The following is a 24,776-nucleotide window of genomic DNA, read 5'->3' on the forward strand; positions in this document are numbered from 1 at the left end:
ATATGCGGCCCCTGCTGCGTTTCACCTGTGTGCCAGTTGGCTGCAAAAAAGTCCCTTTTCCTATAAAGTCGGGTCAATTCCCACTTTTTATGCTGTATCCCTTAGCTCATTATGTTTTCCAGATATGCTGATCTTGCTGATTTTTTTCTTATTTATGGAGACGGCCTTGTTGAATCACCGTGGCTGGGCAAAATAGATACCATAAACTTTATCTATTCGTCTGTCTGTAAGAAGCGAAACCTTGAGTGGAAAGAGACATCCGAGAAGTTTCAGGAGGTTTTGAAGAAATTCAATGACCTTAGTAATGGAGCTTTAGAGTTCCGTAAAACATACGTCAAACCAGGTATTGAACTTGTCTACGTGAATAAGTTGAAGGTGGAGATGTTGAAGAAACATATTGCTGGAGATGGCGTGAAACACGTCTACGTGAAGCCAGTCAACGGGACTTCCAATAGCATGGAGGACGTTGTGAAGAAGATACTTGAGCCTCCGGCTAGTTCTATTCCTAATGGACTGGCGTTGCTGCTTATCGACTGTAACGGCGAAGAAATCAAACGCCTTCTTGAGAAACCCACCGCGGCTGAGGTGCTAGCAACTGAAAGAGCTAGGCTTTTGACCCCAAGAAAGGCTTTTTATCTTGCTTGTGATGACGATTCTCATAATCAAGCGCTTGCTAAGTTGTGTTTCAATCCCAAAACATTCGGCCAAAGTGTTCTGGATTTACCTTCGAATGCCAAAATTCGTAAGATTATCAATAACAACAAGACTCAGTTATCGAAAGCAGTGTTCAATTGTTCAAAGCTGAAAGTTCATTACTTACCTTTGCTTACCAACTCTACGGATGTCACCTTAGGCAATTGCTCATACTTGGATACATGTCATAAGCTCAAGAGCTGTCGGTATCTTCACTTCTATACGTTGAATCCACAGCAACAAGAGGAGGACGTGTTGCCGAGCAAGAATGCTGAGCTTCTCATGGAATACACAATTGGAGAGCCTGGAGTGATCTTACCAGAAACACCTCCACAATGGATCAATTGTGATGTCCGCCAACTTCCCTTCTCGGTCTTGGGTAAGTTCGCTGCCATCATCTCTGATCCTGCTTGGGACATTCATATGTCACTTCCATATGGTACCTGTAAGGATGCTGAGCTCTTGTCTTTACCAATGCATGAACTCCAGGATGAAGGTATCTTATTCTTGTGGGTAACTGGCCGATCTATTGAAATAGGCCGCAAAGCTCTTGCTCAATGGGGTTATACTGTCACCGACGAAATGATTTGGGTCAAGCTCAACCAATTGAGAAGAACTATTGTCACTGGGCGGACTGGTCATTGGTTGAATCATTCAAAAGAGAACCTTATTGTTGGTGTTAAAGGAAACCCAATTTGGCTCAACCGTAAGATCGACCTTGACTACATTGTCAGTGGTACTAGGGAAACATCTAGAAAGCCCGATGAGCTTTATGATATCGTTGACAGGCTTGTCGGAAAGCATGCCAGGAAATTGGAGATCTTTGGTCGTGACCACAACATCCGCAAAGGATGGTTCAGTACGTGTTTCGAAATTTATTCATATAAGAACATACTAACATACAGCAATTGGGAACCAGTTAACAGGAACCTCAATCCATGAAAGGGAAGTCTCGGAGAAGTATAAGGAGCACTTGAATCGCGTGAAGTCTTCGCTGTCGTGATTCGTTAGGCGGCTTTCTTCTCCTTCTCTCTGTTCTGCTCCTTTTCCTTCTCTCTCATTTCCATCACCAACTTACCAGCTTTGTTATCCATGGTTTTCTTGATATCCAACTTGTAGCCCAAGGCGAAAGCAACTTCAAAGACCACGAAGAATGGCGCAAGGACCAAAGCTTGAAGCAAATTGTCCATCAAAGCAGGAGCTCTTTTCTCGTGCACGGCATGTCCATAGAACTGAGCCAACCAGCAAACGACATGAACACCCAAAGCAATCTGAGTGAATTGAGTCTGGCTGATTATCGCATCAGGTCCTTCCAAACTAAGGTAAAATGACCTGATAAGGTATGCAAAGGAAATTAGAAAGCCAAAACTGGGGATTCCAAGTTGCCAGTCCAAGGCAGCATAGTAAAGGCCATAACTCCAGGCCACAATTGAACCAGTGGAGATATATGGATGGTCTTTCCCGAGGATTGTTGTCCTGGTAGCCAAGGCAATGGCAGACAATAGAATCAATGGGATGCAACCCAAATGGATCGCCACGTTTTTGTGGTTAAAGTGGTACTTTCTGTAAAATACTAATTGACTCTCAAGGTCAAGGGGTCCGCCGGCCATTTTGTCGTTTAGTTCTTGAGTTGTGGGATGGTCTCCTTAAGTACTCGGAAAGAGTGGGGTAACATGTGCCAAAATGCGTGAATGTGGAGGAGCATAATCTCCGACTGTGCGACTCCGAGCTTATCCACTAAGATATTGTTTAAAGCTAATTACTCTTTGTGTCAATTTCCTTTCTTTTTCTTTTTTTCGAATTTTTATTTACTAGGTTCTATAGTCTCAGCCTCAAACCCTCAAGTCCAAAGCAGGCTTCTTGACTGCTCTCACCCTCTTGTTCGATCCGGCACTGCCTCTCTCGAACTCGGCTGCTGCCTTGGGCTCCCTACCGAGGTTATCAAGATCCTTCACCTTATAGATTCTGACAATCCAGTTTTGCGAGGTAAATGCCTCTTCAACGGTGTCAAGCGTGATAGGATCCGAAGGAATGTTCTGGCCACGGGCTCTATCTTGAGCGTCTCTGCCGCCAAACAATTCAGCAAATCTGTAGTAGGACATCTTGTACAACATACAGTTTTTCATTGTAGGCGAGGCGTCGCCGTCAACCTTGTACTCACCCTTGGCACTGAAATAGTCTCTTTCGTGAATGTCATCGGGCCATATACCTTCAGAGATTCTCACCATCCACAAGAACTTGTTCATATCGTCACCAGAGTAGCCCAAGACACCACCAAAGATAACAAGCACATAGTCGACATCATGCTTCTTCAAGATATCGTATGCTGCCTCTTCGTTGGATGCCATGGCCTTACCGACAGTGGCAATATGAGTGTTGTTCCATGTGTTGTTGTCAACCAATGTGGTTCTGTCGGCCATACCACCAATCTGGTAGCCGTAATCCCACCAGGCCATGACCTTGGCATCTTCTGGAGTGTTCATTCTCAACCAGTAGTAAGCTTCTCTGTAGTCATCAATGATGTTTTGGGATCCGTCAGGGTTACGGGAAGCCAACACCACAGAAGGAGACGAGTAAGCATTGGAAGTGACCCAGGTACAGTGCAAAACAAAGAAGACAAGGTAGTAGACAAAAGAGGCCAAAACCACACCCTTACTGAGCAATTTGAATAATGGGAACGGCTTGCTCTTCTGGGCGCTGACCTTCTTCTTCTTGTCTGTGACTTCTTCCTCCACGGATTCTGAGCTGAAGATATCAGTAAAGTCCATATAGACATCGAACAACTTGGACAAAGCAATAGCAGCGGAAACACAAACGACAGGAGTCAAGGTCAACATCAATCTAACCATGACACCGGCGAAGTAGGAACCAAGGACACCGTAAATGATAATGAAAAGGTGCTCATCACGCAACTCCTGGAAGCAGAAGAAAACACCGGCTGGGAACAACCAGATCAACATGTTGGTATCGAAGAAGAAAGCAGGCCAAGCAGTAGGCTGGTGCTCCGAGACAGATGCAATGATAGGAATGTGAATCTTAGCGTAGTTGGTGTCCCACAAGGAGTAGAATCTACCAGTCCAAGGAGCGATCCAGCCAGCAGCAGTCAAGGCGGTCAAACCAGCGATACCCAAGACCGTGGTAAGGAAAAGGGAGACGGTCAAGAAAACCTTGAACTGGGCGGTTGGAACGTTAGAACGCACGTAGGCACCAAAAGCCACCAACTGCAACAAACCGAAAACACCCAAAGCAGCCATATGATCGTTGGAACGGATTGGCAAAAATCCAACGAATGGAATTTGCATGGATGCTATAGTTCCCAACGCGTACCATGTGGTGTAAGCGGTGTACAAGCGGTGGTTGTAACGGCCCATCAAGATCAAGACAAACACGTGCAATGGGATCAAATTGGTGATGAAAACGTAACCACCCCATGCTGACACCATGTAAAAGTAAGATAAAGCGGTCAAAGTACCGTAGAAGATGGAGCCCACCTTCATGGCCTTGATCCACAAGTAAAAAGTGGCCATAAGCAACGTGATTGCAATGGCTTCATTATCATAGGAACCAGCCACGGAACGGGAAATGTAACCAGGAGCAATGCCCATGAAAATGGCAGCCAAAAGACCCGCGTTCGAGTCCTTCATCTCCTTGGTGAAATAATACGTGAAAATGGCAGTGATGCCCGAGAAAGCTGGTGCAAGCATGACACAGATGTTTCTAATGTCCACAGGCAATCCAAACCAGTCTCTCAATGCGTGCCAGATAATGCCAGAGGTTACCATCAACCCAGGGTACAAAGTGCCACCAGTGACTCTGCCCAAGGGGTACCAGGTTCTGTCATCAAACCAGTTCAAAAAGTCGTAAAAGGAATGAGACACCAAGTACTTGGTAGCCCTAAAGTTGAACCATGGATCGAACTCGTGGATGATGGACTCGAAACGAATAACTGAAAATAGACGCGAGGAGATAGCGGCACCCGCAATTGAAATGAAAATCACCGTACGGAGAAGCAACCGCACCGTGTCAATTTTGACACCTAGGACCGTCGAGGGTTTGGTCATAATGTGTCTGTGATTGAGAAGGAGGGGGGAGGGTGGGTTGATAAAGGGGAACTTTGTTGAACACTTGTTAATGCGACGGTAGGAAAATTGGTAAGGTGGGCTCGAAGAAGCGTGTGCAGTCCGTAGCGACGTGGAGTTTTGACAGGCTGCGAAATGCACTACAAACTGTAGGTACCAGATTTGGGGGGGTTCCTAATATATTAAATACCTATTCCTAAAATGATGACCAGCTCCAGTTTGCTGGAACACTGCCTGCAATTTGTTCGTTGGATTGTTCGTCACGAGCGAGGCCCTTTGCGATTTGCACTTGCTGAGGAATCTGGTTCCTCTGGCGCGTGGGTGGGTTCTTATGCTTGAGGAGCTCCTTGCGAGGGCTGGCGACTGGTTTATTCGTGGGAGGTGGTGCCTCTCTTTCTCTTTCTTCAATGGCAGGCGTGGCATTCACATCGATTGAGCTTCTTGGTCTATGACAACTCACACCGAATTCTTGTTTCATAAAGTCGTTATACTCTTCGATACAGTTGTCACAGACCCTAGAAAGGGTTCCACGTCCACCCGTAGTGAATTGAGCCAAATGATTAATGTATAAGTAATGCAGCGTATGTTCCTTGCAAAAGATTCCGCCACAACGACGACAATGATGTCTGCGTTCAAAAAAGTTGAAATGCTTGCGGCACGAGCTAATTCCACATTGTGAGACTGCTTCATCTTTAAGCCAATGCTTTCTTGTTGGCGCTGCTCTCAAAATATGTTCGTATTGTTTCTTGTTAAGCGTGTATGGCCCTGTGTAAGCGATACTTGGTGAGGTGATGCTATTGTCCGCCAGATCAACCGAGCGAACCGAGTTTGAACTTGACCCAAGCTCCCTGCTAGGCAGCCCTACCCGTGAAAGGCCTTCAAAATATGACTCTCTTCCGCTTTCACCTACCAGACCACTAGATAATGGTCCGAGGTCTGCATCCTGGTCAAGTGTCTTTCGAAGAACTGCGGGAATGTACATTGGGTTTCTGAAGCCTTTAATCTGCTGGATTCTCTTGTCTGTTAAACTGATGTGTTTCAGTGGGGTATCATCTGCTTGGCTGGTCTTTCTGTTGCGCACATTCATGTCCAAGGGTGGAAGAACAGGATTCAATTCAGTCTCACTCTTCTCTCTCTGTATTTGACCATGGGACTGGCTATGAGCAAGCTGCTGACCATGAGGAGCATTCGTGAGCACCTGGGATTGTGATTGTTGAAGCTTCTGGCTACGCAATCCCTGGTTTAATGATCCAAATGCGCTTTGAGACTGTTGAGTGTTCTCTTTAATAGAGTTATCGTTAATAGAGCCAAAAGCAGGTTTGATAAGTGAAGCCTGTCCCAAAAGTTTTTGTGCTGGTTCATTGCCGACTGCCTGACTTTGCATATTGAGCATCTGTCGTTGCATGTCCATATGATAATCACGCTCGGAAGGATTAGGGGCGGCAGGCTGTTGCTGCTGATCGCTTGTTTGTTTAGGCTGGAGTTGCAAGTTCTTTGCATCGGGAAGATGCTTGTTTTGTCTTGTAAGGCTGGCGAACAGACTCAAGTCTACCTGAGCTGGTTGGTAAGGCTTTGCTTTATTCTCAGCCTGAGTCACCTTATCCTTACTCTCTTCCTTTCTTTGCTCTAACTTGGACTCCGGCCGGAGCAGGCCGTTAAGCAGTTTAGTTGTAAGTTGCCTCGATTCTGGTCCGGTCTCCTCGTCTGACCGGATGATAGGAGCCAAAGATAATGATAACTTCTTTAAAGCATTCAAGGTGAGTTTCTGTTGTTGCAAGATTGTTTCTTCTCTGTATTCATCATCGTCGTCGCGTTCGTCCTTCACGGGTGGTTGGGAAGTGGTCTGGGTGACATTACTATTATGTCTCAGTCTATTCAGCTCACTTTCTGCTGGCGCGTCTTTATGATCAAAGGGGAGCTGCTGGCCAATGACAATGTTATCCAAGGCACGGAGATTACTGACTGACAGAAGAACCGGTGCCTGGATGAAAGACTGGAAGTTCTTATGGTTCCCTGTTCCCGTTTGCGTCAGGTTACCAAGATTACTTGAGTTTCTCTGTAAAGGAGGAGGGTTATTAACGTCAGCCTGTCTCAAAGATTTAAGGGATGCAGTAGAAAGCACCAGCTGGAAGGACTGGGTTCTAGGTTTCTTGAGATCTTTCTTCTTGAATTGTAGGTCATTAGTGTACTCTTGCTTGGCGTCATCGTCGCCGTCATTTGGCTCCACAGGAGTAGTCGAGCCAGTATTCGATTCAGCCGGGCTCTGGTTATCGTGTGAGCTTTGTTTCCCTTCATCCTCGGCCTTGTCCATATGGTGGCCGTTGTCGGTGGTGATGTCATGCTGTTCGTGGTTCTTCCGCGTGTCACTCACATAATCTTGTTTGTAGTCGTCGTATGTATCACTCCCATTCCTCGGAAGCGGTTTCGGTTCGCTGGAATCCGTATCTATCTCTGTTAGCGGAGGCTCTTCTGTGGTGGCCACTGTGCTGGCTCCCATAGCTTTATTCGGAATACTGGGGGAGGCGAATATAATTCGAGGGGGGGTGGCAGGTGACGAGATGGAAAGTTCTATCAGGCAGTGAATATAAGGTAAAGGTTGAATTCCAAATACACCCGATATACGGAAAAGAAGCTGGTGCTTTATTTAAGGGTCCTTATTGTAGTCGGATAAGCTGAGTTACAAAATTGGGGTTTCGCGAGGATGCAAGGATGCACTTTCCTGATACCGTTGACGCCTGTACACGAGCACTGTCAAACCCAGTTCTGGCAAAAGGTCAAAAGAGAAAAGACGGTTGGTGTTTGAAGAGACGTGTTCTACAAGATTGGCGCTAGTTTGCAAGCTTTGGTTAAAAGCCACAGCAACTTTACCGATAAAAGCGGACGGGTACACGTGATGTATCCCGAACACGGACCGTAATTGGCAAAACGAGAACTATAGTAGCACAAGTAATGTAAGCGGTAAATTCCCAGGCTTACTTAATACCCCAAAGAAGAAAACGTGTTACAAGTGTGAATCTATGGTAGGATCTTTAAGAGGCATTGTTTGCACGTGCGCGTGTGCGCGTGATCATTACCCCGGCCAGGCCTAATTCCTGTGTGTCCTATTGGCTCCCAGATCCCGGGGGTAAAAAAAAATGAGAAAAGCTACCTTTAACTAAAACACCAACTACTACTCACAGTTAACATACAAGATGCTTTGCCGTGTTGGTTTGAGACGTATGTTATAGCTTTGATGTTTGCAAGCTGTCCAGTGAAGAATTTGAAGATCCATATTTTTAAGACTTTTCATGTGTATTGCCATGACATTTGAGAGATTGTCAAGACAACACACGTCAACTCCAGAAGCCCTTTTTTCCAGATAATATCATTCCATTGACGTCTTCCAAATTTAGATCCCTTTGAGTTCCATTTATTTCCACCTCGCCAGTTGCCTATATAACATCTTCAAATGGCTTGCTAGCAGAATCTTCCATCCCATATACTAACATCCAGCCCTCGCAAGAGCCTCTATTGCTAGAGCTCCAGTCATGTCCTCAGCTATGCTCAGGAACATCAGATTCAACTCGACTGAAACCATGAAGGTCAGCCATGAGCAGGAGCAGGAACTTCTTGTTCAGCAGAGAAAGAACCGTCCAGTGTCTCCTCACTTGCAGATTTACCAGCCTCAGCTTACATGGTACTTGTCTGGTTTGCACAGAGTTACCGGTGTTGCCATGTCCGGTGCTTTCTACGCCTTGACTGTCACCTACGCTGCCTCTGCTATCTTGGGTTTCCCCTTCGAGGCCTCTACCCTTGTCTCTGCATTCGCTGGCTTGCCATTTGCTGTCAAGCTTGGCGCTAAGGCCGCCATGGCCTTCCCATTCACTTTCCACTCTTTCAACGGTCTCAGACACTTGGTTTGGGATTTCGGTAAGGAGTTGACTATCCCTGGTGTCTACAGAACCGGTTACGTTGTGTTGGCTTGTACTGCTGTTTTCGGTACTTACTTGACCTTCTTCTGATGCATTTAGATGTTTAATTTATTATACGAACTACTTGGATATCGCGACCGTATTTGCAACCATTTCTCGTCCGAACAGATACTGCTCCTCTTCTTGAAAATGACCGTCTCTCTTTTGAATGCTATCACTGGCGCCGATAATGAGCCTCTGCGTGATTCCAGGCCTCTGTACTGGCAACAGATGAAGTCCACTGTCTCCAACAGCTATCATAGAACAAGCGCATGGTTTTGGAGCTTTCCGTGGCAGGAGATTCTTCAGTTTTCTTTGTTGACGACGCTTGGCCTATCGTATGGAGTATTCTTCCTTTCCGTTTTCGGTGTGATAGGCTTCCCCTGGTGGGCTGCCACTTATCTTGTCTTATGGCTGGGCTTCTTGTGTGTCTTGAGCTTCTACTAGGTATAGAGCACATATAACACACCTGTCACTGGCCATGGACTATCAGTATAAGTAGGTATATAGTAATGAGTCTTCTTACGTATAGCCACTGTAGACTTGGCAGAGTAGAACTAGTCGAAATCTATGATCGTCAGTGTGGTTCCTTATCTTTTGCAGCCATTTCGCCTGGTACCCATGAACAATGAAGAAGGTTCACAAAACTCAAGGAAAAGCCACTATAATTGCTTGGCCCTGTGAAATTTACCCAATTAATCCCCCTTCATAAAATACATCGTCCTAATCACCTCTTCTCTGCTATCAGTGACAGCCGCATCGGTTCGCTTACTAAGTACTTATGTGCGACTTCATTCCAAATTTCTATCAACTACAATGGATCCCATAGATATAGACCCAAACCTATTCTTGGACCTACCGTGGCTCGTGGTCCGTGAAATTCTATCTTATGTTCCCAAGGAATACATAAGTGAGGCCTTTTTGAAAGTTCCTGGGCTTCGAGAACGCTTAATTGAAGAGTACTACAGTGAGCTACACTTCGTTCTTACGCCGTTGAAGAGACCGCATTCATGTTACTACGACAAGTCTGAGCTTATTGATATCACTAGTTATGGAGAGATTTCGTCTTTCTTGGACGAGAATCCTGACATTGTCCCACAGACAGCGCACATCATGACTTCCATGGATTTCATATCGATGCGGTCCCTCTTGACTGAGTATAGAGAAAGGTTCCTTGAAATTCCCACCTTACATTTTCATATCGAATCTCATCATTTTACAGATGATTGCTTTGAGTTTATCCAGTCATTTCCTAACCTAAAGAAACTTCAGTTATCTGGTCCTATATTGGATGAGGTTAGTGATCTCGCTACAACGTTCGCTCAATTGAAGTCGCTAGAGACTCTTGTTCTCTTAGGCCATGGAATAAAGGACTGGACAGGCATCAAATTGCCCCACAGTTTAAAGCATATTGACATTTCCTGGACAAGTAAATGTAATGTGACAACGATTGACATTCCGCCAAAGGTGGAAGAACTTTACTGGAATGATGCGGGTGTGACACCAGGCAGACTTTCGAGGGTGACATTTCCAACCTCGCTTTCTACGTTCGTCATCACGGAATGTAAGATGGAATCGTTGAAACTATCCGACTTGCCCGCTAGTTTGGAATGCCTTGAGATCTCGCGTGCCCAATTGAAGGAGTTTGTATGGGATGACAAAGCGAACCATTGGCCTCCGGCAATGGAAACTTTGATCTTGAGCCGTAACGGAATCGATGATTCTTCTCTTGATCAACTCAGTCAAACAGCTCTACCACCAGGTTTGAGAATTTTGAAGCTCGATGGAAATCATTTTACCAACTTGTACCGTCTCAAACATTTGCCAGATACCCTCAAGCTGCTCGACATATCTAAAAACCCACTCAAAAGCTTAGAAGATCCTACTAACGATGATGGCTACTTGTTCTATCACTTTCCTCATAGTTTGGAAACTCTTAACATCTCAGAATGCATCCATGTTGGGCCAAGCCGTGCAGACAACGCTTTAATCTTACCCTCGGATAGAATACGATTACCAACGTCACTTATTGAGCTAGATCTCAGTGGGAACTATCTTTATCGATTTGACAATTTTCTTTTCCCGCCATCTTTAAGGAGGCTTTCGTTGATCTGCTCAGGAATACTTAATTTGAGCAAGTATGACTACACTGCTCAGAATGGCCTTCCAAGCTCAGAGCTTCCGGTCGCATGGACAGATCTTAAGAACCTTGTTTCGCTTGATCTTTCAGCAAATCTCATTGGGTCACTCGATGGATGGACTCCTCCGCCCAGACTTGTCCTGCTTGATCTTGCGTCTAACAGAATAAAGCACATATCATCAAGCTCGGCGCTCTTCAACAAAAGCAAGAACAAATCTCTCCAGCATCTCCAGCATCTTAATATTTCCAACAACAGGATAGATTTCATAGACGAGGAGGCACACTTTCCTCCAAACTTGGTTTTCGTCAACTTCGAAAGAAACAACCTTCCCCAATTTACTTTTACTGACGGCACTTTGAACAGCAAAATGCTATGCTCATTAAACTTGGCAGGAAACGATATCCAGCAAATTGAAGTTGCTACTACGAAAAAGGCTTCAATAAAGGAACTTGATTTATCTCTCGCAGGGCGGGAGAGACCTGCTCGTCTGATTCATCCAGATAGCCTTTATGATGTTTTTGAAAAGTTAGGTCTCCACGTCTCCCGAAGAAAAAGAAACACAAGAACATTGCATCAATTCATATAGTTATAGAAATTATGATATTATAGATCATCTGAAAAGTATGCCTATAAAGTAGCGCACTTGAGATATTCCTCTGGGGAATCTTCGAATGTACACATGGCAACCCAAAATGCAATAAAATTTTGTAGGAAGAAGGCTGTAAGGTAACTAATTGCGATTACTTTATTTCTATCGGACTTTTGGTCTGATACAATATATTTGTGATTTAAGACTTGCGTTTAACTTTTTATGGTTTCGCAGTGTCTAAGGAAACTGACAATCTATATGCGAAACATAAGTAAGTTTTCTGAAATACCCCAAAAATATAGTAACCGATGTAATTAGTTTTTCTTCGCTAAAAAGTCCATTGACGGGCATGAATAACTTCTATATAAGAAAAAAAATTATAAAAGCCATTGGCCACAAATAGCGAACAGTAGTGCTGCTACTACGTCTTCATATCTCAATAATAAATATCCTATCATTATATTCGTTACTATATCGTCTAAGTTGTCATTTAGAAATTTTCGGCATCAAAACAAACGCATGGAGTATCATTGGTGCAAAACCCGCAACCCATCTTTCTGGGCTTCTTTTCAGGAACGGGCTTCACATCGTCATGTAAAAGATTCATGAGATCAACAGGCAGATCTGGAATAGTCTCCTCTAATCGACCACGCTCTCCACCTAAAGCATCGTTATTGCTAACTATGTCCACCACAAGGTTGTCTTCAGGATCTAAAGTGTCCATTCGTAAAGGCTGTAAGAGACTTGGGGTGAAATTTTCGGATGCTTCAGGAGTACTTAAACTAGAAGTCTCGGGAGATAAACTGCTTTGAGAACGGCGATCGAGGTAATTGCGGACCTGCCGCAGAACCAGTCCCGATGGCTGGTCGGCCCTACCGACGCCTATGCCATTGATATTGTTGATTCTTTTGGTCACTGAATGAATGACATTCAGTTGAGTGGTCAAGTAGGCAAGGTACTTATCCAAATCGTGAATATTGTTAATATGATCAAACAGTTCAAATGACAGAGGACTCAGCTGCTTTTTGGTCCGCACGTTGTTCTCACTGGTATCGTTGAGCACATCGAACGTGATAACTCCACTTTGAACAAACCTTAATTGCTTGATTTGGTTTGTAAGTACATCAATGTAATTCTTTATGAGTTCCTGCTCCTTCAATCTAGCAAGATAGCTCCTTTGGAGCTCATTCACTTGCATGCCAGGATTTGTGGTAGATGTATTAGGCGCCTGACATTTAGGAGAGCTTGAAGCTGTTACTGAACCCGAAGAGGCCATAGCAGGGGTAACAGCCACTGGGGTACTGCTAGGACTCTTGCTTAACATAGCATGTGGGGAACCACCGCTTACACCGGTGACAGTAGCAGAAGCACCGGAAGCCGATCCAACGCGCCGTTTTGGAAGCGTTGAAGGAGCTTCTGCTGACTTTTCGAGAGGAGCAGGAGCACCATTGGAAGTATCCTCACGTTTCACCTTTGGTTTCTTCTTTGGAGCAGTCTTTTCAGGTCCAGGCGAGCCACCAGCGGTAGGCTTACGACCAGGGCGAGGTCTTGGAGGAAGAACCCACTTTCTGGAGGTGTTGATCAAACTATCATTCTGGAGGAAAGACGCTGGTTTCGTCGATTTTTGGTTATATGTGGGATTAAAGGTGGATTTGGGAGTACCAGCAGGTTTTGGCTTTATAGCGATGGCAGGTTGAATCTTAGCATATTTCGTTGATGCCTGAGCTTGAGGAAGATTAGACAGAACGCCATTATAACCTTGCCCTCGCGGGTTCGGCGAGTCTTCACTATTTATGCTTGTTTGGACAGCCATACTCGTGGAAGCTCGAAGACTCGTGCTAGATTGCATGGGTGTATCCGGCATTTCAGGTGGTATAACTCACACAGATTGATCAGGGGCAAAATGAAGAAACTTGGCTTAGAGACCACTCTGGGTCTAGTATTTTCCGGTTTTATAACGCTTTCTTTGTTCCCCTTATTTACAGGGTATGGTTCTTTGCTGAAGGCAATCCAGTCAGAAAATCCGGGGAGATGGATTTTCAAGAGCCCAGATTCCCACGGTAAACGAAGACGCCAGAGACGCAGAAACTGGCGGCCAAAAGTTCAGTCTTCTACCGGAACCGATTGAAGACTCAAATAAAGCAGGAATATCCTATTGGAAAAGGAAATATGGTGGATCTTGGTTTCAAGAAGAATTTATCAAGCGTTAAACCTCGGAAAGAAGCCGGACACTCTAGGAAGGAGCCGGGACGATTCCCATTGTGCGGTCACGTGCAAAGGATCAGGTCAGTGAGACGGTGGACAAACAAGGGCATTAACCAGATGGCTCGCGTAAGGGTGTTGATGCAGGAACCTAAAACAAAACATACTTGGAACACTGTTGTTGTGGGGCTAAGATAGCTAGAAGAGATATCTGGGTATTACGAGAATAGATCAAGTTGATTAAGTTGCTCCATTAGTTGCTGTTACGTTTCTCTAGTTTCGTTCGTTGCAGCAGACCATTCTCAATCATGTCCAAGGAGGAACAGTTAGCAGAGCTCAATGAACAAGCAGCATTGCTTCATTCAAATTTGACCGAGTTCGATAAGTTGTTGAAAGAGACGGCAAGACAGTACGAGTCCATTCAGAGTTTGGGCGTGATGCATGGTGCTTTCTTTATGGCCAGTCACACTGTGTTTGGAAGCCACTACTATGATACCAAAGAGAAGTCCTAATGGGAGGAAGGAGTAATACCAACTATTGATTCGCTGGTGCTTCGCCTTGTAAGGCTGCTGACTTATTGGTACGCTTCTGAGAAGCTCAAACAGACTACCATCGACTACGCGTTCATGTATCGGTGTCCATGTATCACTGATCTATTTACAAATAATGCCTAGAGCCACTCTACTTTTGAGCTTCCTTATCCCGAAGCTCCTTGGCTTCTTGCAAGCGCTGCCTATACAACTTTTGCTTGACTCGTTTTTCTGCTATAAGTATATCTCTTTCTTCGTCGAGATACTCCATCTTTTGATAACTGCCGACGCAGTCTAACGAACGTTTGTTGGCTGCTTCACAGTTTTTCATGGCGTCCATGGGGTTTTCGTAACTGTTGGAGCATTCCACGTATGCCTTGATCAAATCATCGCATCTGGCAAAAGCCTTCTTTCTCCATCTCTCAAAAATGACCTGCTCCTCCTTTGGGGTTAAAATCCAAGCAGGCATATTTGGGTTGGTGGGGAGGTCCACCCCGTCATATGGCTTTTTACTCATGTGTGCTTTGGTTACTTTGAGAGAACATTATCAAGGGACATCAGAAGTGGGAAAAGAGAGCCAAGTATGCAGGAGATACTCCATTGGCCCGCCAAAACCGGGACAACAAAGGCGTATACTGCCAACAAGAGGGTGAAAGGGAGGAAACAAAAGCAAAGCACTGTATTTATTATTTATGACTAACTTCCATAGCGCCTGTTGCATCTTATTTTGACATATTAGAGGCGGTACGAGCCACGAAGTGCATTAAGCGAGGCATTCTGAATGACTTAAACACATAAAATGAAGAAACGAAAAACTCTCCAAAAATGCAATCGATAATAAAGCATCATTATTCATGTAGAAGTACTGGTCTTCTCTTCCTTAGCTGGTGGTGCTCTAGTTGTGGGGCAAGGGTATACCATAGTGAGCGCGAAATCAAAACAAACCACTACCAGAACTATCATCACCTACATTTACATACTGTAATCATTAATCCAAGATGCTAGGAAGCCAACCTCAAGAGCTTATTTATTCCACGATAGAAAACTTCGAAACTGAGCCTGATATTACCAGTTTATCAAGGATATCTGAGACAATCGTCAAGACCGAGGAGAAACGCAATGCCAAACTTGATCGTCTACAAAAGGGCATCACAGCACTCGAAGAACAATTGGCAGAAGCAAAAAGCAAACTTGAAAGTCTAAATCAGCCAAGCGATGCATTCAAAGAGCAAGTCAGCGGGTTGGGAAAGAGTCCTCTAGATCCAAACGAAAACACCTTCCAACTAATAAACACCAAATCTGGAGAACTCGACTCCATGAAGGTGACATTGGCTAAGCAACTTACAGATATTGAATCACAAATCAATCAATTACACATGACGAAGATGAACCTTACGAAGCAAAAGGACGAATTTCTCCAGCAGAAGGAACAGGCACTTGCCGTGTCAGTGGCAGAAAACCATAACTCATCAAGCATGAAAATAAGCCTATTTAGAAGCCTAGGGGTACATGTTGACTCAGCAGAGAAAAGTGACAAGATAGTGATCTTTGACGAGAAGAAGAACCAGACTTCGGTGCTAGATGTGGATGAGAAGTATTCTGATTACTTCATCTCCAACTACATTTGGGAACGACTCGGAACGTAAACGTTTAATGCTATATACATAATGGAAATGACAAAAGGGGCATGAATCTAGAAGTATTTGGGGTGGTCTCTGAAAGACTTCTTTGTCCATTTTGGAACAAAGTGAACGGACTTTCTGTAGCCACGGACCTTCTTGTCAAATGCCGTGTACTTGTCCTTGGTGAGCATCTCATTCTCCTTAGGGAAGTCAAATTTCAAGGCGTCGATCTTCTTGTAGCCAGTGGATGCAGAGTTCTCTTGTTTCAAGGATTGGTAGAGAACCTCGATGTTACGGTCCACAAGCTGCATACGTCTTCTGAGTCTCTGCTTCTGGGGCTGTGAAAGTCTAGGGGCTTTCTTCCACAAGTAGCCACCGTAGGCGACAAGCGTGGATCTGAAGGCACCGAACATTGGATGGTTGTATTAAGGTGAAGGTTGCAATGAATTTTTCTATAGCGCGGTCGTGCATCGACAGGATTTTGATTGAGTAGTAGAGGACCTAGTAAAGACGATGAAGAGTGCCAAAAAGATGAAAAAGTGAATAAAAGAAAGAGAAATAGAAAGTCAAGAAAAGCCCTAAAAGAGATGTTTATCTTATAAATATAACTTTTAGGTTTTTGGCTGAGTGTTTCTTACATGTTCTGTCAAGAGTACATAGTACAGACAATGCTGCGAAAATGGGTGCAAAATTGTTCCAAACGTAAAGAACCTACCACGGAAGAAGTACAAGATACCGTATTTATCGAAGTTTGACGATCTAAAGATGTCCTTTAGTTGGGAATCAAATCCTTCAAGAACTTTGGGGATGTGAAACTCTTTTTCTTAACAGACTTCTTTGGAGATCTCAGGTTATACTCTTCCCAGATCTTGTAACACCAAGAGGATTTGAATGGCTTAACGAAGAATCCTTGAAACTCTGCTCTCGTAAGGGCTCCGAAGAAATCAGTCCATATAGGACGCCTTGAACGCCCATTAGCCGTGCACGCCAGGGTCAACCTCGTATTTGAACGGAGCCTCACCCGCCCAAGGAATATCGATGCATCTATTCGTATGCATCTACATAACTTTAAAAAGAGTTGTCTATTTAACTATATACGAAAATACGTTGAAACGTTCGTTTTTCTTACCTGTGTTCTCGGTTCGACCGAGACCTCTATTAACCTATACCGTAACCCAATAATAATGCTATATAAATGTTTTTGAGTTTTTTTTTTTGTCATTAACATTTTTCATTTTTTTTTGATTGAAAATATTCATTTTTTTATGATTTTTTTCTTTGATATTTTTCGTCATTGCAGATATTTTTTTGCTTCGTGAATTTTCCATAATGAGCTTGCTCATTACAAAACGCCCAACCACAAACGATAGTTGTGAGACGTAGAGGCCAAAGGTCCCAACAGAGGAGCCTGGCTGACCGAATAATTTAGGTTAAAGTCTCTCACATCTGAATCCTTAACATCCAGAGCCAATAGTAAAGGCGAGTTATTAAGCTCTTGCGTAGTTAGAGTGCTGCCCACATCCAGGCCAGAGTCAGACAGTGGCTGATACAAGGACGGCGTGAGCAAAGGAGAAACAATGTCCGCCAGGTTCAAAGAAGAGGCTTGTGGATGTTCATCTCTTTCACGACAAGATTCGGAGCAGTAGACCGAGTGTGGTGAACACAACTGGTCACAGGCAATGCAATAGTTGTTGAAGGCGTCAGACATGGTGAAAAATGCAAGTATAAAATAGGGTTGCTAAAAAAAGAGCTTAGTCTCTTAGCGATGATTCTTTAGGAGGCGGTGGAAGGTGCCTTGCAAGGATAAAAGTAGTAGAAATGTAAAAAAATCCTCTTGGAAGAAGAAGTTTTCCTTTTTTCTTTTCTCTGGTTGATTTTTTTTAGATGAGTGAAAATGTGGCAGGTGTGGATCGTTTTATATGAATAGCAAATATTACAGCGGGGTCTGTTCTAGATGGGAAAATTGCGCCTACAGTGACACACTGCGCATGTTCGAGGGGACGCCGAGGGTGCATGGGGATGCGTGGGAGGGCACGATCCGGGGGCAGGTGTTTCGGGCTTTCCGAGGGTGAGGAAAAAATATAAAAAAAATAAAAAAAAAAAAAAAAAAGAAAGAAAGATCAGTACCGGGGGCACCAAGACCAGCAATCCAGCGCAAAATAAACACAAACCACAGTTTTGAAAGGGTTCCCGGTCCAGCGGGATACTATGTGGGGAGGCTTTTTTTAACTATACGGTTCCCATTCTTCAGCCGGCAAAGGTGTGTTCTCCGCATGATGGCTGCTCGCGTGGAACGCTGAGTTCCGGTCTATTGTGGGCCCAGTGGGCCTGTCTCCAGCCCTCGGTTTTGGGGCTTGCTCGGAGTGACTCAGGCCCGAATTAACATGCCCCGACTTTCGGGGGTCGAGAAAGATTGGCCTCTAATTGTACCCTGGCACGTGCCCCATAGTTACCATCCCAAACCCACCAACCTCTGACTAACAACCCTAGTTTTAACCTACATCTATCTCTCTTTAGCGACATTACATGCTTTTTGCCCTTGGTTTTGCCACTGAGACTGTGGGCTGTTCATGTAATTAGAGCCGCACGTGATCCGCTTCGAGCTCCCCCCCCAAAAAAAATATGGCCAGATGGTCCAGGCTCAGCAATGCTAAGCGACATCCTTTTGCAGCCATTGACATGCTGCCGCCTGAAACCCTAAATGTTTCGAAATAGGTACCACTTTCACCCCAACCATGCTGGCCATCTAGCCTTCTTGGCTTCTCCTTTTCCATCTCTCCCATCTTATGTGTACCACTAGCCACTCCTTTGGGATAATCTTGTCTCAGCTTTAGCCGCCATATCATTACCTGTTGTGCAGCCCACGAGGTTGCTACCACGTTCGTGAAGAAAGTTTCCCAAAGAGATACAAAACACGGTACACTATTTTAATACTAGTATCTAGATTTCTGACTTTTTTGTGTTTTTTTGCTACTTCTTCTATCATCAACACGTTGACTGCCATGTGGTGCGAGTCAAAGTGAAAAAGTACGCCTTTGGACTCCCGCTCGCCAAGCTACCCACAGTGGATTTGCTTGAGCACACAAAAACTCGAGCCCAAGATAGAAAAAAAGAGAGCCTCTGGGGCTCGAGCCCCACAAAGCACCAGGCGTCCAGACCCTTTCCTTAAACCCCTTATGTCTGTTTGCCGACTTTTATACTTCTCCTTTTCCTTCACCTACTTCTCTACTATCTAGAACCAGTCGGGTAGTATTAGGTTCTGGGTATTTAGGACCCACAAGGGCCCCTCGGAAATCGTTGGCCTCGTCCGGTACAAAGCATTCACCCACGAGGTTTCATAGTGGAGGTGGTGTGTGTGTGTCCCTTTGTCTAGTCTGATGTTGGGCGCACCAGCAGCACCTACCCCCCGGTAATACCCTCGGTAGGCCTGTCGAAACACCCTCGGGACTGCATCCCCCTGCCCGCCACCCCCAACCCTCGAAACACTCACCAACCCCCGGATATCTTTCACAGCCTGTCGATTCTTCGAGAAAATTTTCCACTCATCTCCTCCCACGATTGCTCCTGTGTGCATGCCCACACTCCACATTTTCTCTTCACCACTCTCCCTAATACGGAAATCATATCAAACTAAGCCCTACCTTGGATATATGGGCCCCTATTGATTTAACCTTTCTGTCAACCGTAACCAGGGAGGTTCAGGAGACGGAGAAAACCCAAAGCCTGCTTGTGACTGCTTTTCGTCTTGATCTTTTTAGCTGCTTCTTTTTCGTATCATTCATCGCTTTCAAGACTACCGCTATGCTTAAAGTTGCGAATTTCTCGTGATTATGTCTTTGTTTGTATTTCGACTGTGGTTTTTTTTTTTTTTTTTTTTTTTTTTTTTTTTCTCTTGCAGAACGCGTAGCAGATCAAAGAGATAAAAGTCTCCAGTTCTCTCCACTCCTCTACTCTCCTCATATATAAGCCTCCAAACCTGTACACCCACACTATCCACCCCACAGTCAACCACAAATCATTCCCATCTCTTCTCCAGGTCACTCTCACCTCTCATGCTCTCAACCAGGCGTCACTTGTCCTGCAAAGCAAGGGTAAACTGGTGTTTGGTGCTTTTGCGGCGGAAGTAGCGGCATCGGCACCGCAACACCACCATTTCTCAAAGTTTGCTGATCCGTCCTGTAAACAACTGTTTCAAAGTAGGGTCCCCTGGACCGAGGAAGGGAACCGGTCGCTTGACACATAAACATACGACATACAAATGGCTTTGCTGTAGCAACACAGGGTTTTCAGGCACGTTTCAGAATATGTGCCCTCGGGTCTGGATTAGGGCAATCCAAGACTCAAGGTCGGTATAGTGGTGGTTGACTGTGTTTCGTCACCTGTGGCGCATTACAGCACCTATTGTCGAGGTGGGCTACTCTAATTCTTGACTCGTTTACGTCACCGCAATGCCGTACATGTGAAGAACCGCCCTTCACCAGCCACAAGCCCCAAGGCCCAAGGCACAAAAACATAAATGGACACTTGTTGATTTGGAGACTTTGTGGGGCGGGCAGTGGATGTTTACACTCGGGGTGGTCCAATTCTTAGGTACTTAACTTTCACAAGGCCATTTCGCAGCCATCGGGAAGCGAGGATTTTCTTGGATTTGCCAGAGAAGCTTTTTTGGCAGATCAATGGATTTACTGACGTTCCCTCGGATATCAGTTTTTGACAGTGAAAAGCTTTTTAGATGGGTTTTGTGAATAGGAGACCGGTACCGGGTCCCCGTTAACGGACTCTTTTGGTCTGATCTTTGCAACCTAGGCAGTGCTTCGTTTGACTGCTTCCAGAAGCACGAGCAACAAAGAAGAGATTTTCTTGTACGGCTAAGTGATTCTTTTGACGAGTAGAAGGGTTGGGAGGTCAAAGTGTAACTACGGGGTTTAGCGGACGAAAACATCGTATTCGGCCAACGCTGGGGAAAGAAGATGACGTAACAGAAGCTTCTTCACTCTGGCCCTGCTTTACCTTTTGACCCGGTGTGGTTTGCGCTAAGACGATTCAAACTCTATACATTGTACATTACCATCAAGCACAGCCTTGTGTTTATGAGATAAAACCTTATCCAGAGCTTGTACTTACTGCTTTGGTCCCTTTATTATCATAACAGAGGGCCTGCAACTCCTTCGGAAGGCTTGCAACTCCTTTGGTAGACTTGCGACTCCTTTGGTCGTCACTTGGCACTACCTACCCTTGTAAGGCACTAGGCACCTCTCGCTTACTCTCAATCCACAAAATCCTATAATACATTATACCCCCTTGTAGTCATACTTGAGACCATCCAATTCCTTGACATTACCCTTGATGTCTGTGTGCCATTTCCTCAACAAGAACACCATGATCAAATTACCCACTGGAACAATGCAATACATATTCTTGAAACCCAGCTGTCGAGCAGCATTACCGAGTTGAAGCAATAGAAGAGCATTCAACACGTTCACCCCATGATAAGAAAGCACATAGCGTGCCACTTGTGCAACATTACGGTTCCAGTCTCTCAGTATGAGCCTTCGCAGAACATGGTCCCCAATAGCACTAACATCATATAGTAGGTTGAGCAAGGAAAGAATTGAACTCAACACTATAAGTATCGTAAAGAGTGTCTTGTCTCTTTTCAGGTCTGCTGTCTTGGTCAACCATAGTAGAATGGGAAGTTCAACGACCACAGACAACGCAAGTACTCTGGTATAAAGAGTAAGGTTCTCGTCATTTTTTTGCCTCAATTGAGATATCAATAGCTCTTGGTCTTCTGTATCGATGGGCTCATTCTGTTCTAGAATGGCTCGGTCCACCTTTCTTAATCGTGACATAAAGAGATGATGGAGGTGTTATACGTTTAGAGGTGGTGCACGGGTGGGATCAGTAAAGGGTTGGAGTATTGGATCTACAACTCGAAGGAACTGGATCTTCTGGTCATTCGAGAATATTTTTTATATAGAGAGTTTAAAGATTGACAAAAAGAAAGGTTATATCATTTGGGGGCATTTCCTCGACCAGTGTAGAAATCGGTATGTTGGTACCTTGAAGGGGCTCCAATGGGTAGCGAGTGGCATGTCTGGGAGAGATGACTCTTCATTCCATGAACAGTTGGATTCTTTTAGGCTTCTCAAAGGATATCTGGTTCAATTTGGTGACTGGAGCTCTAAAAATCTGTCACAGGGTGAAGGTTCACCTGGTGATTGAAAACCGGGTGGAGCTCCGCAAGACTTGGTAACAGTTGATTGATAACTGCGGGGCAATTGACAACAGAAATTGAAGCAAATGAGATCAATTGGTTGATGGAAGTCATAGAGGAAGGGCCAATAGGGTATGAGAATTCGAAGGGGGTTGGAATTTGCCTTACCAAAGGTCCCATTCCAATATGCTCAAAGGACTATTCTTACAAGACCCTCGCTAACAGTAACCCGATCTGGTCGATTCAGCCCCCGTTGAAACTGTTATCTTTGTTGCTGAGGGGTTGTAGGGGCACATTCCTGATCTAATTGGTCCATTTTGGGTTGATTTATTCATCAACCACAATAAAATTTTACAAGGGAAGGTAAAAGCCAACCAATGAAATTTCTTCTTGCTCCAACAATACCCTAAAATGAATAATTGGAGTTTAATTCAATAAAGAAGCCCACTTCGAAGGGTATTCGAATGGCGCCGTTGCAATAGTTGCCGACATGTGATGAGTATTTGACAAATCGAGTCAGAACATTCCACTGGTGAGTTTTTCACGAAAGCTAATCAAGAAAAGCCATCCTCAATTGTGGAACGTTTTCATCGATTGAGTTTGACGTTGATTGGATCGTCAACATTACCCACAAGTCGTCTTTACCAAGCGGCTCTGCTCTCAAAATCGGAATTTTACCGTAATCAACGGGCGATTGCGGCAAAGCGCCCACATCTATCGTAAATCCCCGCTGTATAGACTAAAAATGTGATTGTCCTTTTGTGTAACAGTAAAGATCAACCTCCCCGAGACTTATCGGAGGAAGATCCTTAAACAGAATGTATCAATGAAAAGACAAGATCGCAAATGGCTCTCATTGGTGGCATTCCACTACTGACGAAGGCATTGAATGGCATGATTCAAGCAGAGCATCAATTAAACCGACAATTTATTCTTGTTGGGCAAAGTGAAGGCATAACCGAGAGTAATGGAATGTGGAGTGACAAAGACGAAAAAAAAAGAGAAGCCCCACAACCGCCCACATGCTACCAAGACGAAGCCCAAACTACCAAAAACTACCGAAAAGAAACCGAGACCGACCAGGCCAAAAATAAGGTTTTGGTATTGACTAAATCGAGCCAGCATCGTTATCTGTTTGGAAGCCGCCAGCGGCAGTGACGGGTCTAGAATTTTTTTCGTCTTTTTAGGCTCTGCAAGAGAGACTAACAGGGCTAAACAGGTCCAGACGGGGCCAGAACAAGCACAAAAACCGGCACCAGTAACCCAAAATGAAAGATGCACTAATCAAGCAAACATATTACACGAGGAATTCACCGAATGAACAGGGGAAAAGGCAATACAAGACGAAGAGAATGGGTAGTGCCGTTCAATTAGCCTTAGCCTTGTTTAAACAAGTATGTGAAAAAAAAGGGAAAAAATGAGAGATTCGCCTTATTGTGATGCTTTGTCCGCGTTGTTCCGCCCAGGGCTTATAAGCTTAGCATTCTCCAATGGTTAGCCTTGGTTTAAGATCCATAGAGAAGAGAAGGCGTAAAAGCAGGCTTAGCCGTGGTGTGAATTTTTCAGTTCTGGTTTTCACCTTTCACTCTTCGGCACTAGCCGGTAAGTAGCCGCTAAGTCAAGAGAGGAAAATAGCATGCTTTCAAAAAAGTCGGTACAAAAAGCTAGATCATGTCAGACTGCGGCTGCCTACGAAAAGGGAAGATGTGTTGACGAATTGGGCGCTGTGCGGTTTTTCGGCTGCTTCTAAAATAGACGGTGATAAGTAGCCGGCGGCACTACTTCCCATCCACAAGAGCTCTTTCAAAGAATAAAGATGGAAATAGAGATTCTCTTGGATAATGAAAGAGGGTTTCCACTTACCCCTATTGAAACTCTCTCTCCAACTTTTTTCCAAGAGAGAGGGGGTCTTTCGTGTTGTTTAGCGAAAAAAGTAGTATTGTACCTGCATGCGCCACAGCTGTTTTTCTGTATTCTATATCTCGAAGTCTATCTCCTCTGCGTTCTCCTGCACGTACTGCCGTGCCTTTCCCATTCTAGAGCCAAGGTGTTTATGAGATCCCCAGTTTGGGCGTAGGGGAAATTTCTTCAAAATGTCAAGCCTAACCTGCCATATGGGAATGCCCCTTGTCAATCCAATTCTGCATCGCTTGCCCCGGCTCTAAGCGAAACTTACATACTGTTGCCATTCCCCTGTGATACTCTTCAAATACCAATAGACTGCATACAAGCACTGCACCTTTGGATGCGATACGCGTTTTTCCTAGCGTCTCGCCGCCGCTCCTTCTCTCTTTTTCACCTGCATAGCCTGCGATTTGCCCTTTCGCACCACAGTACTCTTGTCTTTTTTCGCCAGTGACATTCTCCTTGTACTGAAAAAAACCCTTACGAGGTCGGGAATGTGCAGTACCGCGACCTTATATGCCGTATTTTATAGACAAAACGAAGGTTTTTTAATATTTTTTTTGGTCTCTGAATAGTGAAAACAGACGGTGCAGACGAACAAAAAAAAAAAAAAAGGCCCTTACTTCTCACTTCCGTGCCGTCTCCTCTCCTTCTTTTTTAAGGCCCGTGTTCCCCCCAAACAGAAAAAAGCGAAGTCACCTAAATTCGAGGACAAACCCCCATTACTACTTTTTTTTGTCTTCTTAACTACAACAACAACCCAGGTCAAGGTTATTTTTTTCAATAATAATAGAAAAAAAGAAAAGAAGGGGACCTGAAGTTTAAAAGCGAAGAATTAGCCGTCTTTC

The 24,776-nt window shown here is 44.6% G+C and overlaps 12 protein-coding genes across 12 annotated transcripts; 4 read left to right on the top strand and 8 right to left on the bottom strand. All coding sequences in view use genetic code 12, as the record gives it.

Annotated features, from left to right (window-relative positions):
• Positions 1-111: 111 nt before the first annotated feature.
• Positions 112-1,635, top strand: CXQ85_000158 (mRNA (N6-adenosine)-methyltransferase; the record flags this gene model as incomplete). The annotated part of the gene is made up of 1 exon (XM_025483916.1): positions 112-1,635. One exon carries the CDS (start codon positions 112-114, stop codon positions 1,633-1,635), a length of 1,524 nt encoding a protein of 507 aa, XP_025342131.1.
• A 65-nt stretch (positions 1,636-1,700) lies between these two features.
• CXQ85_000159 (uncharacterized protein) lies at positions 1,701-2,303 on the bottom strand (the record flags this gene model as incomplete). The annotated part of the gene is made up of 1 exon (XM_025483917.1): positions 1,701-2,303. The coding sequence occupies one exon, from the start codon at positions 2,301-2,303 to the stop codon at positions 1,701-1,703; it is 603 nt and encodes a 200-aa protein (XP_025342132.1).
• Positions 2,304-2,525: 222 nt separating this feature from the next.
• Positions 2,526-4,754, bottom strand: STT3 (dolichyl-diphosphooligosaccharide--protein glycosyltransferase subunit; the record flags this gene model as incomplete). The annotated part of the gene is made up of 1 exon (XM_025483918.1): positions 2,526-4,754. One exon carries the CDS (start codon positions 4,752-4,754, stop codon positions 2,526-2,528), a length of 2,229 nt encoding a protein of 742 aa, XP_025342133.1.
• Positions 4,755-4,968: 214 nt separating this feature from the next.
• On the bottom strand, positions 4,969-7,269 carry CXQ85_000161 (uncharacterized protein; the record flags this gene model as incomplete). Its single annotated transcript, XM_025483919.1, has 1 exon — positions 4,969-7,269. One exon carries the CDS (start codon positions 7,267-7,269, stop codon positions 4,969-4,971), a length of 2,301 nt encoding a protein of 766 aa, XP_025342134.1.
• Positions 7,270-8,299: 1,030 nt separating this feature from the next.
• Positions 8,300-8,773, top strand: CXQ85_000162 (succinate dehydrogenase cytochrome b subunit SDH3; the record flags this gene model as incomplete). Its single annotated transcript, XM_025483920.1, has 1 exon — positions 8,300-8,773. One exon carries the CDS (start codon positions 8,300-8,302, stop codon positions 8,771-8,773), a length of 474 nt encoding a protein of 157 aa, XP_025342135.1.
• A 765-nt stretch (positions 8,774-9,538) lies between these two features.
• Positions 9,539-11,449, top strand: CXQ85_000163 (leucine-rich repeat domain-containing protein; the record flags this gene model as incomplete). Its single annotated transcript, XM_025483921.1, has 1 exon — positions 9,539-11,449. The coding sequence occupies one exon, from the start codon at positions 9,539-9,541 to the stop codon at positions 11,447-11,449; it is 1,911 nt and encodes a 636-aa protein (XP_025342136.1).
• A 493-nt stretch (positions 11,450-11,942) lies between these two features.
• HAP42 (Hap42p) lies at positions 11,943-13,301 on the bottom strand (the record flags this gene model as incomplete). The annotated part of the gene is made up of 1 exon (XM_025483922.1): positions 11,943-13,301. The coding sequence occupies one exon, from the start codon at positions 13,299-13,301 to the stop codon at positions 11,943-11,945; it is 1,359 nt and encodes a 452-aa protein (XP_025342137.1).
• Positions 13,302-14,335: 1,034 nt separating this feature from the next.
• CXQ85_000165 (uncharacterized protein) lies at positions 14,336-14,653 on the bottom strand (the record flags this gene model as incomplete). Its single annotated transcript, XM_025483923.1, has 1 exon — positions 14,336-14,653. One exon carries the CDS (start codon positions 14,651-14,653, stop codon positions 14,336-14,338), a length of 318 nt encoding a protein of 105 aa, XP_025342138.1.
• Positions 14,654-15,182: 529 nt separating this feature from the next.
• On the top strand, positions 15,183-15,830 carry CXQ85_000166 (kinetochore-associated Ndc80 complex subunit; the record flags this gene model as incomplete). Its single annotated transcript, XM_025483924.1, has 1 exon — positions 15,183-15,830. One exon carries the CDS (start codon positions 15,183-15,185, stop codon positions 15,828-15,830), a length of 648 nt encoding a protein of 215 aa, XP_025342139.1.
• Positions 15,831-15,877: 47 nt separating this feature from the next.
• CXQ85_000167 (mitochondrial 54S ribosomal protein mL60) lies at positions 15,878-16,219 on the bottom strand (the record flags this gene model as incomplete). The annotated part of the gene is made up of 1 exon (XM_025483925.1): positions 15,878-16,219. The coding sequence occupies one exon, from the start codon at positions 16,217-16,219 to the stop codon at positions 15,878-15,880; it is 342 nt and encodes a 113-aa protein (XP_025342140.1).
• A 929-nt stretch (positions 16,220-17,148) lies between these two features.
• CXQ85_000168 (uncharacterized protein) lies at positions 17,149-17,514 on the bottom strand (the record flags this gene model as incomplete). Its single annotated transcript, XM_025483926.1, has 1 exon — positions 17,149-17,514. The coding sequence occupies one exon, from the start codon at positions 17,512-17,514 to the stop codon at positions 17,149-17,151; it is 366 nt and encodes a 121-aa protein (XP_025342141.1).
• Positions 17,515-21,097: 3,583 nt separating this feature from the next.
• Positions 21,098-21,658, bottom strand: CXQ85_000169 (uncharacterized protein; the record flags this gene model as incomplete). The annotated part of the gene is made up of 1 exon (XM_025483927.1): positions 21,098-21,658. The coding sequence occupies one exon, from the start codon at positions 21,656-21,658 to the stop codon at positions 21,098-21,100; it is 561 nt and encodes a 186-aa protein (XP_025342142.1).
• Positions 21,659-24,776: the final 3,118 nt, after the last annotated feature.

The sequence above is a fragment of the Candidozyma haemuli genome, assembly GCF_002926055.2.
Source record: "Candidozyma haemuli strain B11899 chromosome Unknown A_2014730914, whole genome shotgun sequence".
NCBI classification, from domain to species: Eukaryota; Fungi; Ascomycota; class Pichiomycetes; order Serinales; family Metschnikowiaceae; genus Candidozyma; species Candidozyma haemuli.